Source organism: Tenrec ecaudatus, chromosome 15 (genome assembly GCF_050624435.1).
Source record: "Tenrec ecaudatus isolate mTenEca1 chromosome 15, mTenEca1.hap1, whole genome shotgun sequence".
NCBI classification, from domain to species: domain Eukaryota; kingdom Metazoa; phylum Chordata; class Mammalia; order Afrosoricida; family Tenrecidae; genus Tenrec; species Tenrec ecaudatus.
This window is the reverse complement of record NC_134544.1, coordinates 51,530,500-51,550,320: the sequence shown is the minus strand read 5'-3', so window position 1 is coordinate 51,550,320 and position 19,821 is coordinate 51,530,500. Positions and strand designations below refer to the sequence as shown.

Here is a 19,821-nt window from a genome sequence, read left to right as displayed (position 1 = left end):
CTAAACCCCTCTACAATAAAGGCAACCACTAATACATGGCACATAGCACTGGAGCCCCTTCTTAGCTTTGAAAGGGTTGCGTTGGCCTCTCAATTGGCCCCTCCCATTCCCAGTATTGTCCATCCTCTCTTGGTTGGCTGACTTCGAAGATGAAGAACCCCCAGATATGGAAGGGGCCTTTCCCCTCATTTGCTAAAAAATATCAACACTTCGTCCGTCAGGGGGAAAAAAAGCGGCACAAAGAAAAGAGTTGATTCAAGTAGGGAGTAAGAAGGCTACAACCGAGGAAAAGGACCAAGGTGTCCTGGTACTCATGGTCAGTAACATCCATCCAATGGTTTCTCGGCTTTTCCAGGTCAGAATCGGGGTGAGCCTCTGGTCACTCAAGCTTTGACTTGGACAAATGTGGATGACGCCTATTTTGACCCACCACTTTCTGTTTATTCCTCCACTTCTGCTTTGCCCCATCAGCCTGCCACCTTCCCATGAAACCATTCTGAACGATGATCCAAAGGCCACAGCCCATGAGATCTCCTGCCCTGAAATCTGCTCCAATCCAAGGAAGACCAGTCTCTCCTCTCCCTCCGCCCAGCACACGCTCTGATCAAAACACCGTGGCCCATCAGCACAGAAGACATGCTCTGCTCAGAAGAAACTGAAGGCAAAGATAAGCCAAATATAACCAGGGGGTAGGGATTCCATTTTAAATGTTTTAATAAAAAACGTATTTAATCCACAAATATTACCCTGCACATGCCACAAGCTGAAAATCCAGCATTTTCAACATGAATATTATTGGAGTTACATGAGACAGGAATAATGTCTTATGCTTCTACTCTACCCTGTCGAGCTAAACATAAAGGTAATTATGTGGTTCACACTCAATAAAAAGTAAACTTCATCTAAACAGAATCTAAAATTTCAGGTGTTTCGTTTCATTATTTTACCATTAAAGTCCCCCCTAAACACTAGACAAAAACCACTCAGCACAGGTCAAATTCCCTGCAGGTGTACTCTGTACCGACTGCTGCTTCAAACTGCCATGTCTTTACCCTAATGTTAGTGCTGCTTTTCCACGAGGATAGCCTCTTTCAATGCACCAGCGAGTCCACTGAAAACAGAATCTTCCTAATTATCTGCACTTGATGGGATTTTCCTAAAATTGTATGTTCTGAGGAAAACACACATTAAACGAAGTTGATGAAATGTATATAAACTAGAAAATGCAAATACACCCACAATGAATACCAATATACACTCAACAGAATGCTAGAATTAAAAGGGACGACACAACTGTTAGGGAAGATGTGCAGCAACCGACGCTCTCGCCGAGTGCTGGTGGGATTATAAAACGGTTCGACCACTTTGGAAATGGTCTGGAGTTTCTTACACAGCTAAATGCCTCCTCTTCTCTCCCCAACACGGTAACCAAGCAATTCTATCCCTGCATATGAACTCAAGAGAAATAAAATGTTGTGTCGGCAAAATGCGCCTGAAAGCAGGCAGAAATTTATTCATAAATAGCCAGAAGGTGAAATGAATCTATCTGCCCGACAGGTGAATGAAAAATAAAATATGATACAGTCACACAACAGAATACCACTCAAAGAAAGACGGAACAACTTACTTAAAAATAGAAGAATCGCAAATTATGTTGAGCAAAAGCCGGACTCATGCAAACACACGTGAACGCGCAGACACAAATACACACTATATGAGCCCATGCACAAGTTCTATAATGGGAAAAAACCATCCATCATTAAAAACTACTGTTGCAGGGGAACATTATTGTCAGAAGGGGGTCTGAGAGAATTTTTTAAAACAAACTATCTCTAGCTCAAGAAGAGTGGGGCCAAGTTCAGATTTTAGGTGTTTCATTTTGTTGTTTTACCTTGAAAGTTTCCCCTTACTGCTAGACAAAACCCACTCGTAGCACAGGTAAAATGTGTAGAATTTTACAGAAAGTATGTGGAATTTCACTCTACAGAAGTGCTGTATTAAAGAATAGTTCCATATAAATGCTAAAATACAGGGATCTGGCTTGCTTACCTTGATGGTATGTGTTCGCCATTTTGATGGTATTTATTGCGTATTCTAGGCTCAAACAAATGAACAAACACATTGGAAGTCAGGTTTCCCTCTGCTATAGAAGGCAGTCACAAACATGAAAAAGACTAGCATGTACCTGAAATGCTGGACTGAAAAGGAGGTAATGGCACGGACACGTGTTTTATTAAGGCACGTGTTACTAGGTAGGCAGAGAAAAATAAATACACGTGTACATATGACGGGGCTTCAAAAGTTTCATAGACTACATTTTGTCTATTTTCCCTGTGCGTTTTACTCTACAAATAAAAGGAAAACAGACAAAGAGAGAAAAGTCAGGTTTCTTACAACCACTCCACTTTCTTTGCCCATCTGCTCCAAACACTGCTCTGGGTGGATACAAAGGAAGAACAGGAGCACTGCAACTGACTTCAGAGCTTCTGTGGTGTATGAGCTAGTGACAACCAGTTTTCTAAAACGTTTTGAGGTTTCGTGTTTAAAAACAAATACAAAATTTGCAACCAAGTCTGCAGTATAAAAAATATATTCTTTCACTTATTTATGTTGAAGTAATATTTTTTTAAAGATTTTCTTTTAATTAATGTTATACTCAATTATGACATAATTACTGTTCTGTCAATGGAGGTCACCCTCTTGAAGCTGTGTGATATGTCTTCTGGTTTTCAGTATGTGAAACCCGGGACTGAGGAATCTATAGGGTCAGCAAGTAGAAGAAGGGGTTTGGGTACCGTGGTGGTGGTGAGGTAGCAAAAGGGAGACAATGTTAGGAGTCCGCGTAGAAAAAGAACAGTTGGAAACTGATTGTGGTAGCAACTGTACAATTCTACTAGATGTGATCAAAATATGGAATGAGATGCTTTATGTATTAAATACCAACTAATAAAAACTGGTAGAAAATTTCCATGATCTTTTCCACGAACTTTTTGAAGCCCCACATATAAATACTGTAGTTACCACAGATGTGGCATCCTGCCTGATTCTGCCTTCTGAGACCTTCTAAGAGCAGTCAGTGACACAGCTATAGCAGTGAACGTACACAGTGTCCCTGTCTTGGTGTTTAAATACCTTTAAAGAAACCAGGACTCCTTTTTTTTTTTTTAAGCTCTGATTGCCTGGCAAGATTGGGACAGAAAAAGAGCATGTGGTAGCAATGGAAATGAACACAGTCCTCAAGCAATGATGCAGACAGATTAAAAAAATACAGAACCCAGTTTGGAGGGACTTTCACTAGCTGAGGACAGCCCAATTTGAGCATCACAGATATGACCGCAATGAATGGTAACCCAACGAATAGAATAAAAACATCCAAGAGTCTACAGTGTTATGAATAAATGAAACAATGAATGAATGAGGATGAGGATCATTCGTGTCGAAATGTTTTCCCACAACTAATTATTGTTTATAAGGGGGCGGGTCACTATCAGCTAACACAGCATTTTGTTACTTATACGGGAAGATATTAATTACAAGGGAAAATCAGATACCAGTGTTCTATGAAAGCGAAATGTCAAATTTCCTAGCTTTGACTGCTGTATCATGTAGGATAATGTACCGTACATTCTCGAGGAAAAGCCCACCCATATATCAGCCAAGGCACCTAATTCTACCACAAAAACTGCATTTAAAATGTGCTGAAACACTCGTACACGAGTATATATGGTACTTATTCTTGGAAATACATGCATTCAGAGGGGAGCGGCATCTCAATCTTCTCTCAAATGATTAAGGAACCCAGGAGATTGCGGAATGATAAAGCAAGTGGGGGATGTAAAGATCCGGTCAGCAGACCTGCAGCATATGGTAAATGGCATATAGGAGTCTCTTGCATTCTTCTTGCAATTTATCTGTATGGTTGGAATTATATGAAAATAAAAAGATATCTAAAACCCTAAAAACTCTCCCCCCAGAGAGAGAAAAGACGAGATACAAACAGTGTTAAACACAAACCCATCACCATCATGTCAACTGGCTCATAGCAACCCTCAGCATCACCAATTCCCACACTTGTTCCAAGAAATGATCAAAGGTTTCTCAAAGAAACTGAAAAAAAAAAAAAGATTTCTATGGCCTAATAAACATGTCCAGTGCAAGCCCTTCTTGAAGAGCCTCAGTGCACTTTAATAAGAAAGTCTAGTTAACTGGACTTAATCTAACATTTCCACGTAATGTGTCAGGGAACCTTGTTAAAGAGGAATACCCATTAAAACCTTACAAAAATATCGATGTTCTTGGGTAAGACAGTTGGAGAACTGCTTGTACTGGAAAGATGGTAGAGAGAGAGAGAACACACACACACGCACGCACATGCACACAGGACCCGCTAGTCAGCAAAAACCTTTACTTAGAGAGGAAGAGGAAAACAAATAATAAATATCTTAGAAAGAGGTAGATCTCCTAAAATGCCCCGCCCAGGGTCCATCTAATATTTTCTAACAAGATCAATTTTTTAACTATGGAAATTTGATACACTGCATTTACATTCTGATGCAGTCATTATCAGATGGAACATGGTATATGTCATAGGTCACTGTTAATTGGATTCATTCCCATGAACTGTGTAGCCAAATGGCTCCCCTGCCTTAGTGAGCAGATACTACTGACCATACACTGTTCTGGGTTCAGATAATCAAATGCTTGGGGGAAGCTCCCGTCCCCCCTGAGCTTACAGACTAGTCTCATGAGGGAGATGGCAGAGTGAGCGCAAGCAGTGAGAAATGGAGTCTTCAAGAGCATCTTCGTCAGAACACAAAACGGTATCTAACTCAGACGCAGAGATGCAGGAAAGTTTCCTTGAAGAGCTGGTACTTCAGCTGAAATAAATTAATACCTGATAAATTCTTTTGTATTAATAACAGTTTGATGGTTTTATTTATTGATGTATTATTAGTTATCCAACATTAGGTTCTGCATCACTGTTTTAAAAAGTGAAAATATACCCATCAGAGACTAAAACTAGTTGTAATTCAAAATCTAAGATTGCTGACAAGCAGTTAGCCACAAGCCACTGGCTTAGTTTCTTTAAAAAAAAAAACACCTCTAGACTCACCTAGGTACTCAGTGTGGGAGTGAAAAAATTGGGAGAGAAAAACACATACGGGAACAAATGGAAAAAATCAGAAATAGAACCGTGTGAGAAGACAAGAAGTGATAAGTATTGTTTACCTGTCAGTTGACATTGATTAATCTTGTGTTCTGTGATATCGCTCAGTGATTCAAACACCTGCAGGCAGCTGTCACAGCTGTGCACAGCTTCGTCTTCCAACTCCTCCCCGTCTTCCGGCCTCTTCTTACAATCTATTGCCTCTCCATCTTCAGTCTTGTCTTCAAGTTTACAGTTGGGGTCTGAAAGAAAATCAAGACTCTAAGTATGGGGTTTAAAGACAGGTTCTTTTAAAGTAACATTTAATCTTCTTGCTACCAAAAACAGAAATACCATTTTCCTTGAAGCCACAACAGAACTTGGTTGTGGATTTTATTACAGGAGAATCGGGACTTATCCCTAAATTGTTTGCAGTTTGTGATCATTGAAGGAGTTTGTTCTTGTTTTTTTTCCACACACACCCCCAACTATAGCCCATTGCTGCCCACCACCTCCTGTCTTACCCCGTAGGGTTATCACTTTAGTCAATTTTTCTCATCATTTTCTAGGGACTTTTGATTCAAAAAGGAAAGATAAATCACTTTTAAAAATTAAGTAGTCTCCAAGGTAAAGGGAAGGAAAAAGGCACTACTCAAGAATGAATTCAAATTAAAAAAACAACAACAATGCATTCTTTTTCTGCTAAATATACTCTTTCACGGGAAATTACCAGAATTAGCCGAAAGTCTAGAATAAACTAAGCTAATTACCATAGGCATGAAATTGACCTTTACTTACAAACTGGTCAAAACACACAGTAACCCTATTATTTGTCAGGCGGCGGCAGTAAGTGGGTTGTGCCACACAGCAAAACATTGTGGCAAATACAAACTCTAGCGTAAAGATGTTGGTATAGCTGGTTTCCAAGATGCTCAAGAAAACAAAGAATGTACAGAGCAATTAACCGCAACTTGCGGTGGTTCACGGAAAAGTTCAGTATTGTGCAAACTATAGATCCTTGCGCGGAAACCCTAGGAATGAGGCACAGAAAGGGAAAGGGGGGTGGGGAGGGGACAATCTCGCCACTGGGTGAATTCCACCCTGATGGCGCAATACAAGAGGATAATAGAATAAATGAGCCCACAAAACAGTTTCCCTCCAAGCGCAATCAGTGCTTGTTGATTGTGTACGCTCCCCTTTAATCCGTTTAAGGAGCCCTGGTAGTGCACTGGGTTTAGTACTGACTGGGCTGCTAGCCAAAAAGGTCAATGGCTGAACACCACCAGCTGCTCCACGAGAGAAAGAGGAGGCTGTCTGCTCCTATGCAGACCACCCCCCAATCTCAGAGACGCTGGGGAGCAGCTCAACTCTGTCCTCAAGGGTCGCTAAGACAGGAAAGATCCGATGGGTTCTAGTCAGTTCAGAGAAATGTGCTCAAACCTTCCAGTGCTCTCACCACACTTTGTGGGAAAGCCATGAGACGCAGAGGGAGAAGAAAGGAGAGGAGAAGGCACCGAGGGAGCAAGGGACTGGAGCAAGGGACTTTACCACTGTGTGTGTTGGGGTGGGGGGGGTGCCCGCACACGGACACTCGGGGAAACTGGGAACCAAACTGACCTACCAAGAGGCAGTCATTCACTTGGGGAAAGGGCCTAGCAAGGAGAGCAGTGCATCATCGTTGTATCTTTTTACCATATTATTCAATCTGTATGCCGAGCAAATAATTAGAGGAAACAGGACTATCTCATGAAGAATACAGCATCAGGGATGGAGCAGGGTTCATTAACAACCGGCAACAAAGCTCACACAACCTTGCTTGCTGAAAGCAAAGGCAGAAGCAAATAGAGACTGCAACCTTCTGTGTGGATTACAAGTCTACACAGGGAGGAAAAAGTCCTCACAATTGGACCAATAAGCAATAGTGTGAAGATGAACAGAGAAAAGACTGAAGTTGTCGAAGATTCCATTTTACTGGGCTCCACACTCAATGCCCATGGAGACGCAATCAAAAAGATCAAATAGCATACGGCACTGAGAAATTCTGCTGCCAAAGGACTCTTCGGAGCAGTGGCTCTTAATCTGTGGGTGGCGACCCCTTTGGGAGTCGAACAACCCTTGCACAGGGGTTGCCTAAGACCATCAGAAAACACATATTTCCAATGCTCTTGGGAACCATGACACCACTCCTCTATCCATCTCCAGGGGGGTTGCCCACATACGAGTACCTGGTGTGAAGACTGTTATCCAGGTTACACCATGCTTCAAGACAAAATTTCATTTGTCATTAGAAATAAATATTTCACAATATATAATTACATGTTGTTTTGTGATTAATCATTATGCTTTAATTATGTTCAATTGGCAACAAAGAAAATATATCCTGCATATCAGATATTTACATGATGATTCATAACAGTGGCAAAATTAGTTATGATGCAGCAACGAAACGAATGCTATGGTTGGGGGTCAACACGAGGGTCGCAGCATGAGGAAGGTTGAGAACCACGGCTTGGGAGGAAAGGTCCCCACCCTGAGACTCACACCACATATGGCAATTCCAATACGTACACTTGGCTCTGAGGTAAAACAAACATTTTAAAGGGCATTCTTCAGATGATTTCATTTGCTGGTAAAAATATATGTATGATTCTTGAATAAGTTTTAGTTGTTATGAGGGACAAGATTGGCTCTTCCATCTCAAAACTTAGCCAAGCCCTGCTTTCGTGTTCAAAAGTAGGTATCACTTTGAGGACAGGATTAAGATGGACAGGACTTGAGCCAGAGTACTGACTGTCACCTCATACACATGCAGAAGCTGGACAATGACTACTGAAGACCAAAAAAGAAATGGTCATCTGGACGTTGGTACTGTGAAGAATATTGAATATACATTGACGACCAGAAGAACAAATCTGTCTCAGAAGAAGTACAACCAGAATGTCCCTTAGAAACAAGAATGACCTCGCCCCAACTACCATGATCCGAATTCTACCTTGCAGGGCTGGATAGGACAGAGGCTGTACACTGGTGCATACGAGGGTTGGAGGTACAGGGAATCCAGGGTGGATGATACCTTCAGGACCAAGGGTGTGAGGGGCGATGCTGGGAGAGTGTAGGGTGAGTGGGTTGGAAAGGGGGAACTGATTACAAGGATCCACATGTGACCTCCTCCCTGGGAGAGGGACGGCAGAGAAGGGGGGGAAGGGAGACTCCGGATAGGGCAAGATATGACAAAATAACGATGTATAAATTACCAAGGGCACATGAGGGAGGGAGGAGGGGGGAGGGAGGAGGAAAAAAAAGAGGACCTGATGCAAAGGGCTTAAGTGGAGAGCAAATGCTTTGAGAATGACTGAGGCAGGGAATGTGCAGATGTGCTTTATACAATTGATGTATGTATATGTATGGATTGTGATGAGTTGTATGAGTCCCTAATAAAATGTAAAAAAAGAAAAAAAAAAGAAACAAGAATGACAAAGCTTTGTCCTTTGGCTATGTTATCAGGAGATCACAGTCCCTGGAGAAGGACATCATGCTTAGTAAAGTATTTGTTCAATGAAGAAGCAGAAGATCCTTAATAAGTGGCTGCGACAATCAGTTCAAATGCACAATTGTGAGAATGACTTGGGATGGAGCAATGTTTTACCCTGTACATAGAATTGATAGGGAGCAGAACCAATTCAACGGCACTTGACAGCAAGCAGAGAATGAATTAGTGAATTGTGTGCACTACTTGAGCCTGGAGGTGCAGTCGGTACACAATGGACTGCGAGTTGCACAGTCTGTTGTTCGAAGCCAGCAGCAGCTCCAAGGGAGAAAGACTGGATGGAGGACTCCCTCCCATCAACACTCGAAGAGTCTTGGAAACCCACAGGGGCCCTAGGGGTCAGCACTGACTCGATGGCAGTGATTTCGGCTTTCTGATAGCCTACTTTGTTAAGGAGCAACTGGGGTCTTAACAGCTTGTGATCAAACATGTAAGGTTCAACTATTGGTCTCTTGCTGTCCAAAGGAAAGCAATGAAAACCAAAAACTAATAATAATAATACATGGATCAGTGCCCATAACCCTGAGATCAGAAGGGGATGGTGCCTGGCTATCACTACCAACTGCGTTGAGAAGGATCACCTTAGACGGTAATGTAGAACTGAGGGGGGGGGGGGGCGGGGGCACGGATTCAGAACAGCACACAGGTAGGATCCCCCAAGGCTATTGTCCCTAGTCACCCTTCAGGTCTGGGACTGAACTCACCTATGAGTTCATGATAATCTTTCATTTATGTTGTAAGGTGCAATATTTATCCAAGAACAAAGTTCAGAGGGTGAGGACGGGAAGAAGGATGGGCACAGGAAGCACGGGGGAAGAGATGACAGGTGGAGGAGTTAGCGATGCAGGAGTTGAAACAAAATGTGTAGACATTGTTGGATGTAAAACTGACAATTCACTCTGAAAGCCTACACCTATTTAAAATAAAATGTTTTTTAAAGTGAATAACAATGAAAATATAAATTTTAAAAATCAGTTACTTAATTTTTATATGGGAAGATTAAATGGTTGACATTCTGTTAGCCGCATCCACAGAAACAAAATAATTTGTTTTGGCACAACCACTACTCCACCATTCTGTGTGAAAATGCTCCCTGCTACCTGATCTGTAACACATCTCTAAGGGTCCTGGTGGTGTCGTGGGTTAGGTGTTGAGCTGCTAACCACTCGGTCAATTGTTCAAACCCACCAGCAGTTCCTTGGACAAAGATGAGGCTGTCTTTGATTTACAGTTTGGGAAACTCTTTGCAGGGTCACTATGAATTGGGATTCACTCATGGCAGTGGGTTTGGTTTGGAAAATCCACACAGGCTGTTTAAATTCCCCTTCCGCCCCCCTTTTTTTCTTTCCCTGGCAGTTGTTCCAAAGTCTTTCTTCACATCTACAATATACTAACTATATGACCACTCTTCAAAAGATTCGCAGATGCCAAAACCCGCTTACATTTCAACAGGCAGATTAATCTCTTGAGTTTGGAGGAAGGGCACAGAACTCCCAACTCAAAAGAACAAGCCTTTTGTTTGTTTAAAGAACGTACTATTTAAGTAAATTGGTAATTTGGGTTGATTTGCCATCTGGAAAATTATTATCATAACAGGCTACACATTGCCCATTTCCATAGGCTGGGGTTTAGAGTACTCACTCCTACGGGTGTAATCCTAGGATCAGTTTAGTTTGTTTTATACTTGCCCAGCCTAGCACCTCTGTTCAGGTGAGTACTTAGTAAATGGCATTTGGAGATGAAGAGAAGGTGGGTAAGAGAACAAGCTTACCAAAAAAATAAAATAAAATCCTTCATGGCATTTTTTCCCCCTGCAATCAGGAATAGACCAAAAACTCAAACCAGCAAACTCACTGCCATCGAGTCAATATCAACTCATAGTGACCTTATAAGACAGGCTTGAGTTAGTTTATTGTGCCAACCTGGCCGATAAACACAAGTGGAGTTAATTGAAGAGCGGAGGGATAAATGGCTCGGAGAGCCTCGCCTTTCGAGTTCTTGGGGATCTTGCTTTGTGATGGTCGCACCAGACTTGTCGGCTTGGGCAGCACTGGGTAGGGATGTTTTCTTGATATGTACTTAACCTTTATATGAAACTCTCTCCTATACATGAGTTTCTGAAGATGTGTTTCTCTAAAGTACTCAGACTGGCACAAGGCTAGAACTGTCCCTGTGAGTTTCCAAAACTGCAACTCTTTTCTGGGTAAAAAGCCCTGCCTTTCTGGTGTGGCATTTGCTAGTGATTTCTAACAGCTAACCTTGCATATCGTAGCATCAATGTGCAACCATTACGCCACCAGGGCACCTCAGAAATAGGCCAGGTACCCCAAAATTTAAAAGCACCTACAGGCCTACCTTTTCCAAAAATGGTTCTATGACCACCAGTGTTAAGCTTTCAAACATGTCACCCAGAGCTCCAGATGAAATAAATGGGTAATAGTCCAAAGATTGCCAAGCAACTAAAACGAAGTGGCGAAATACTGCCAAACTAAAGAACCATTCAGGAAAATAAGTAACTGTCCCAACACCAGCACCATTAAACACTTGTTGGGAGGCAGCAGGCACACACACGCTGAATATCATTAGTTGTTTAGCATGAGTTCCTAGTCTCTCGTAAAACTGACAGCACTCGGGGAAATGGAGGTGCCAGGTCTGAATTTTAATATGATGATTTAAATGCTACCCATCAAGTTTGCAGACCTGTTTGTCTAAAATAAGGAGACACTCTGAATGCTTTGAGTGTGGAGGTAAATGGTGAAAACCTGCCTTCCTAATTATGCAAGGAGGTGGCCCCTTTACAAGAATTCGGTATCAAAAATACCAGGCAAATAAGAATGCAGGAGGCTTTCACCCACGAAAGCTAAGGAATGCCTCCAGTCCAGGCATCGGACACTGTGGCTAGTTAGTCAAATGAGGGTCATTTTAAGACTAATAAAAAATGGTTCTGCTTCCACTTCTGCATTTACAGACAGAACCCTGCAGGGAGCGAAGCCAGTCAAGCTCATTCACTTCTGCTGCGACTTTAGGATGCATGTTCCAGCCAACTGGCCAAATTGTTTTTAGGTCAACACTTAAGACGGATCCTGTGGGAGATGGGTTCGATTATAGGCTAGGATGTCTGGTGCACCGAGTACTGGAATCTCAGTCCCTTTCCCACTACGTAAATTGTTTCCAACCTTCACTTTTATTTCTTTTTCAAACTCTTTCTTGGCCACTCAAAATATGTTTCTTTGCATTATGGGTCTCGGTTCCTAACGTCACTTGACATAGAATGATGTCAGAAAGCTCTCACTTCTTTCCCACAGGTGGCTACTCTTCAATAGTGGCACATGGCCTTGGTTACGCAGTTTGTTTTTTAAAGAGTCCTTTGCAATCCAATCGTAAAAAATAATTGTATTGCTCTGCTAGTCATTCAAACCTCGGGTATCAGCATGAGGGCTAATAAATGTAAAGTCCATGCCTTTAAGGAACCCCCACCCCAAACACCACTGCATCAAGGGACCAGCTGTTCTCCCAACTGTGTTGTTAGGCTACAAATCCACCCGAGGAATAGTATTTTAAAATATCCCATGCACCTGCACTGCATCTATAGACCATACCATAGCCCCAGGCACTACTACCCTACACCCCCCTAGCCCCCACCTCCTACTCCCCCTAACACCCCCGCCAGGGCCCAACACCCTCTTGCCCAGCTCAACATGATGCCCCTCAACCATCTCAGGTCCATTCCAGAAGTTAGGGGTTCTTCATTTTGGAATAAAGACACGATTACTGTAGCAAAGACTAAAGAAATGAAGGGCAGCTTTATGTTTCCAATGTCCTTAACAGTATTTAAAAATGGAAGTTCCAAAGAGAAGCAGGATTTGCCCCTTCACTGTGTTCTCTGGCGGCGGTGGCTCGTGCCTTCCTCTCATCCTCCTCTTCACAAAGGTGGCTGTTGCTGGAACTTGGGTTCCAACAAAGTGACAATTTTGGGGGGGGGGGTGATAAAGAGCCATACTGGCTTCACTGCTCGAAGGCAATCAACCTATGGACTGCAATTAATTTCAAGTGTGGGATCAGTTTAAAGCCAACCAGCAGAAATTCTTTTCTGTCCAAGTCAAAACGAGGTTTCACCACATTTACTTTTTATAACCTATATAAAAGTCAAGTAAAAGTAATGAATATCTAAAAGTCATTGCAGTGGACTGGCAAAGACTATCTGTACTCTTGAAAGTCGTCTCACATATTTCGCTCTGTGCAACAAGGATTCCGTGCCTGACCAAAGCTAAAATGTCAACGGACTGAGAAAGCAGCCCAGTTTCCAAACCATTTCACTGCCTGGAAATGGACTGCCTTCCAAGCCGCTTTTTGCATGGAAAAGCACTGGCAAAAGAAAGACAAACTCAGGGATCACGTGGTTATAATTATTACCAGGCAAGGACTAGCTCTGCAGTTCCGCGGGAAAGTAAAACTCTGTCGCTCTCTGCTCCCAATAGTGTCCATCGCAAAACAACTGCCTCGTTAAATCTCTGCAGTAAGATTAATATGCCGTAGCTGCACTACATTTATAACTTGGTACTCTATAAAAAGCACATTTAATGGTAAGAGCCAGAGCCTAGATACAAAGTATTACTATAAAAACTTCTGGCAGCTTGTCCACAGTGCAGGCCCTCTGTCCTTCTTGCAGGAGATATAAAACGAGCCCTTTCCTAGTTAATTCCAGCCATTAAGCCCAAACCTTCAAAACCAGAGGTCATTTTTATGAGAGTGGCAGAAACACGAGATGCTGAAGATGATGTAAATATGAATGCAAGATGATTACTTAACAGCTGCGATTGGCACGAGATGAATGAACCCAAAACGTCCCGCTTAGACATGCACACGCAAACTTAAACCTGGATCCTTTCCTAACAGTTTGTTCCCTGGTCACAGCCAGCTTTGCGCCAAATTAAACAGCCAATGAATTACTCAATCTCAAATTGCCAACAGATGGCTGGTAAATCCAAGAATTGACCAATGGAAGACTACCTATGGAACCAAAACAGTGCCAAAGAAGTCCGCGAAACTACCGAGAAAAGATGCACACTGTCTTGTAACAGGGAGTTTGGGCTTCAGTAGCGTGATGGCCAACCCCCACCAAGTGAATTATGCCAAACTATGAAAAATGATGGTTCAAGAAAGAGTGGCCTCAACACGACACTGCTCCTAATGGACTAGTAAGCATGTGTGACATGTTGTTGCTGTTCTACTTGGAAAGCCGTTACATTTCTTTCTTCCCCATGTATCTCTAGAAATTTAAACGAAGGGGGTGGGGTGGGGAAGGCATACTATTCCATGTCTTACAATCAAGAGCTGCTACAGACTATGGAAACAATTTAGACAAGTTCCCACCCAAGTTCCCCCAAAATACTCTAAATGATGACCTCCATAATTCACTGCCCAGCACAGTTTGTACATGCCACACACGCACATGCACATCCTAAGCTATTGACAAGCAGACCTGCAAGTCTTACACGTAAAAAGAAACTCAAGTGCTGTTTTAAAGCAAGTCATGCCTGAAGCACGCCACATCCCCCATCGACCCCACCCCCACATACACACATACACGTGTGTTCAAATTCTATTCTGTGGTTTATCTTTCTGCCTTTTTTTAAGGACAGAGGAAAGGCTACCTTCTGACTATAAAGAGTTAACCAGGAGCAGACATTCTTCCTGGTTCTCAAAAACCGAAGTGCAGGATCACTGTTGTGTGCGCTCTGGGCTTCTGACAGGGGCACTGGTAGCATGGTGGTGTAGCGGTTATGCATTGGGCTGCTGACCTCAAGGTCACTAGCCATTTTCCACTCCCATAAAGAGTTCATCTTAGAAACACACAGGGGCAATTAAACTCTGTCTGATCGCCTTGCAATGAGTCAGAATTGACTTCGTGGCAGTGGATTTGGGGTTTTTTGAGTTGGGCTTTTAAATGCTCTAACTTGAAACCCTGCAGGATGAGAGGCAGTTTGGGGACATGCTATTGGCCACCCTTAGAAAGGGGCGGGTGTGTACTGGTGAGGGACTGCAGCCTGACCAGACTCTGCCACCCGGCCTGCTGGTAACCTGATCCATTGTGTTCTACAATCAGAAAAGACTGAAACAAACAAAAACAGCTCATGGAGTAGCAAGGATGCGCCTCCTGGAGGTTGGCAGAACAGAAGGGCCCTCAGGCAAGGAGGGAGGGCCACGGGACGTCAACACCTGGTCCTGCACCGCTAGCTAGTGTACTCAATGATGAAAATGTGTTCTTTTTCTTTGTCTACAATGTTTATTTTTTAACCACTCTGTTCTCTGAAAGTTATTAAGTTGTTTTACAGGAAACAAAGGGGGGAGGGGAGGGGCAGAAAGAACCTTTCCAAGTGCTTGTCTGTTTTATCTACAAAAATTCTCAGAAGGCATTCTCTCTCTATGAAACAGAACCACACTACTTGAGACATTTTTTATGCAAACCTGGCCAATAAACACATATGGGGTTAATTGAAGGGCAGAGAGATAAATGGTTCGATGAGCCTTGTCTTCAAGTTCTCAGGTCTCTTGATTTCTGATAATCAGAACAGGGTGCAGCTGCCTTAGCCAGTCCCCTGCTTCACCTGGCAAGGTTCACTTTCTGCAAGACATCCCTGAGGGGAAGCTACATGGACCTACCCCGATGCTGGAGCAGTCCTATGGAGACCCCTGCCAGCACTGAGATGCATTCAATGACTTGGCTTTCCTCCTGCACTCAGCATCACTGAGTGTGTTTTGTGAGATGGAGGGGGACTTTGTAGATTGATGTCGGACATAGGGGCTAATGTTGGACTTGTGTGCTTGGGCAGAACTGGGTTGGGATTCTTTCTTGATGTATACTTACCCTTTATATAAAACTCTCTCAAAAAAATTCTTGTCTCTTATACATGGGAGTTTCTGTGGATTTGTTTCTCTAAAGTACCCAGACTAACAAAACACCCCTTCCTTCTGGCTACCTGGGAATCTTTAGAAGCATATGCCTGCTTTCAAATTATTAACTGTAAATTACTAAAGTTATTTCAGGTAGAATTGCTAAGGCTACCAAGTTCAGGAAACAAGAACAGACTAAGCACCTACGTGGGTACAGCCTCAGTCCAGCTCTGGACATACAAAGTCCCTGTCCTCACTTGCATTTGGCTCCAGAGCTTCGCAAATGATGAGTCAAAAGGGGATACAAGTGAGATGTAGAATCAGCATCTTTTCAGCCTTGGAATCGACCAGGTGTAACTGGGAGTGAGTAGGAACCATAAGGAAAGGTGCGTGAAGGCACAGAAGCATGCTACAAAGCGGTGCCCTCAAGAAAGCACAGGGATACCCGAGCATCTCAAATGAGCACTGGGCAGAGTGGAAAAGACGAGAGGCAATGACGAGCCTGGGGAGCAGCTGAGATGACGAAGGCACTACTCTGTGAGCTCCATGCTCCATTGCCATCTCAATTCTCTGAAGAGTCCCTGCAGAGTACCAGTGGTGGGGGTGTGACTGATGAGATTATATCTCAGGAAGATGTTCCACAGACAGCTGTGTCAGACTGGACAGGAAGTAGGGAGACTGATCTAGAGGCTACCACACTGCCCAGGAATGAAGAATGCCAACGAAGTCAATAACAGAAAGGTATAGCTGGAATGTAAGCCCCAAAGGCCCCAGCATCTAGAAGACTCAGGGGTGACTGAGCATAAAGGCGGTGTTTGCCCCTTCTGGGATGTGTGTTGGCTCTACAAGAGGTATCGTGACCAAGGACGATCACTTGCTCAGCTCACTCATTTCTCATACATATCTTTTTTTTTTTTCATCTGTCTGTCACCAAACTCCCAGCCATCGTGTCAAGGTCACCTCCATAGCCACCCTACAGGACAGGGTAGAACTTCCCCTGTGAGTTTGGGACACTGTAACTCTTTACAGGAGTAGTAAGTCCCATCTTTATCCCTCAGAGTGGTTGGTGGATTCGAACTGCTGACCTTGGAGTTAGCAACCAATGCATAACCACTAGGCCACCACGGCTCCTTACTCACTTAAATGGGGGTAGACAAATGCCAACACTAGAGAAAGCCTAGACTGAACTTTCCAACTACCGTATATACTCGAATATAAGCCGAGCCAAGTATAAGCCGAGGTACCTAATTATTACTTTGGAAACCAGAAAAACGGATTAACTCGAGTGTAAGCCTAGGGTGGAAAACGCAGAAGCTATTGGTAAGTTTCAATAATCAAAACAAATGAAAATAAAATTACTAAAACTTGAGACATCAGTGGGGTAATGTATTTAAATATTTATTTTAAATAAAAATATAAGTAAAAGGACAAGTCATTTAACATTAGTAAACCAGCACAGTAAGTGGAAAATAGATTCAACAAAAACAATAAGGTGTCAACAATGATACCTTAAGAGTACTATTCCCTGAGCTCAATCAGCAACCGAGCTAAAATGTAAAGAGTTAAAATCCTTCAAAACTGGATTCCTCATCATCATCCGTATCCCAGTGCAGAGCTTCACCTGGTGTGAAGTCATCACAGACGCTGTCCTCACTGAGATCGCCATCATCGCCATCACTGCTGTCATTTTCATACAAAGCGCAATCTTCACTGCCATCCATAGCATTATTAATGCTACATTTCTGGAAGGCACGTCGCACCGTGTCTTCTGGAATGTCTCCCCATGCATCTCGAACCCACTTTGCTATTAACTCTATGTCAGGCTTCATGAGATTTCCTCCTTTTGTTAGTCGGGCTTGACCAGATGACATCCATTCATGCGACATCCTTCGCACACAGTCTTTAAAAGGCTTATTCAAAGATACACGTCATAGGATGGCTCTGATTGGTTAGATGTGAGTAAACAAACTTTCACAGCCCTGCAGTGTCAACGGGGCTTTGAATGAACAGCTGAGAAACTGCAATCACCTGTGAGAGATAACGGGCGCTCATCCTGTTACCTGTGTGTGTGGGGGGGGGGAGTTGGGGGGCCATAGCCCAGCGAGATGTTACACCTCGCTGGGGTACCACGGACCCGTGTATAAGCCAAACCCCAGTTTTTCAGCACAGTTTTTGTGCTGACAAACTCGGCTTATACACGAGTATATACGGTAGGTAACTTTCGTCCACTACCTGTCTGTCTGTCATATTAGGGTGGCTAGGTTGCTTCTGTGATACTGAAAGCTAAGCCATGGGTACTCCAAATACCAGCAGGGTCACCGTGGTAAACAGATTTCTGCAGGGCTTCCATTCCAAGCCAAATCAGGAAGAAAGGCCTGGCAGATTAGTTCTGAAAGATAAGCAGTAAAAAGCTGATGGCCCGCCGTCTGTCATGCTTGCTCTGGAAATGCCATCCGGTGGGAGTCAGTCCCTGGAGGAAGACATAGTGTCTGGTGAAGGAGAGGGCCATCAGTGAGGTACACTGGCACAACTGCCCCAAGGATATGAACCCAGGCATGCTGGTGTCCCTGAGGACGATGCAGAACTGGGCTGCTTCCATCTTCTTGTACGCAGTGGTCCGCTGGAGGTGAGGGGATTTTACAATAGCTCCATATACCTGATGTTTGAATCCCACGCAAGAAGTTTGCAATGTCGGTCAATCTCACTTCTTAGGGCCTGAGAGATATCTGGGTGAGATTCCTTTTACAAGATCCGGGGGTGTACTTCATAATGGTTACAAGTTGGGTTGATAACTGCAAGGTCAGCAGGTCAGCAGTTCAAAAACAGCTGCTCATCACAAGAAAGGCAAGGCTTTCTAAACTATACGTCCGGGAAACCCTGTGGGGCAGTTCTAGCCTGTCCTGTAGGGTGGCTATGAGTGGGCCTCAATTCTATGACAGGGAGCTTTTTAGTGACGTGATGTGGATAACAAGTGGACTGCTAGCGAGGCATTTCTATTCTGCCCAACAAACTCACCGTGAGTCAGAAAAGACTCCTATGGCAAAGAGTTTCATTGTTTTTGGTTTACTTTACCAAAAAAAAAGGCCAAAGTAGAATAATGTACAATGAACTGAAAGCAAAAACAGTATTGCTCATAATACTTAAAAAAAACATGCCCTATTAGTTTCAGTAAATTAGTGTGATCTAGTCGGGAAAATAACAGAGTAACATTAATGTCCACCACTTCCAACACTGCAAAACCCACACTTTCCAAAGCCTGGGCTGCTGAGTCCATGTAGACTCGTACGGTCCATGGGTCCCATAAGCAGGGCTCCCGGGACAGCAAGCAGCCTCGATTCACTCCCCACGCAGCTCGTGGATTTAACCGCTGGCCCTGCAGTTAGCATCCAAATGTTCTATTTTAAAACTGTAGCCGCCGCCCCCGCCCCCCCCCGCCCCCCCGCCCGTCCCCAAAATAAATAAACTGTAGCCTTGTTTCAGAAAAGAAAATAAGGTCAGAAACAAGTCCGCAGGCTCACAAGTCACCTTTGGGGACTTGCAGCGCCCCTTTCCGTTGGCTGATTCATGTTAATATCATTATTTTGCATAGGTCTTCTTGCCAGATGTGAAGCCCCTCGTGCTTCTAGCTGCTCTGATCCGTGTTCACAGATAAACAGAGGAGAAGCTGCTGGCATGTGGGTCTTTCGTGACCCCTAATTCCCTATGAGAGCAAACCAACTTCTCTATACTCACTTTTAAACGGAGCCTCAAGAATCCTTCCTCCCATCTGACACACAATACGTACTCAGAAGGTAAGACCTCATGTAACCCAGACACAGGGGGATTAATTCCTCTATGGCCAAGTGATACACACACTACGAAAAACTCACTCTGGAGGAGAACGCATGCATCCAAAGCATTTATCGCGTAGCCTTTCGTACATAACGACCGGATAGACTGAAAGGTGCTTCTCAGGCAAAACCACCTGGATAACAAATGAATCATCTTTCTTTCATTTAGGTTTCAGGCATCTGGATGTTTGGGGAAAGATCCGTTAACCCCTCTTTAAATGTACCCAAAAGCCCTAGCCAAAAAGGCACCATGGTAGTGGTGGTGCAGTGGTTGGGCGTTCGGCCACTAACCAAACGGCTGGCATTCTGAACCCACAGCGGCTCTGTGGGAGAGAGGGATGGCAGTCTGGTTCAGTAGAGATTTACAGCCTCGGAACCCAGAGGAGGCCGCTGTATTCTGTCTG

General features: G+C 43.6%; 1 protein-coding gene across 5 annotated transcripts in view; it reads right to left on the bottom strand.

Moving 5' to 3' along the window:
• ZNF521 (zinc finger protein 521) overlaps positions 1 to 19,821 on the bottom strand; it is a 312,892-nt gene that overhangs the window by 268,366 nt on the left and 24,705 nt on the right. For all 5 annotated transcript variants that reach the window (XM_075532588.1, XM_075532584.1, XM_075532585.1 and 2 more), the window contains one exon: positions 5,230 to 5,409. Coding sequence is in view for 4 of the 5 variants with exons in the window: in XM_075532584.1 (XP_075388699.1) it covers positions 5,230 to 5,409 (180 nt within the window). In the remaining variant the exon portion in view is untranslated. The remainder of the gene's footprint in view (positions 1 to 5,229; positions 5,410 to 19,821) is intronic.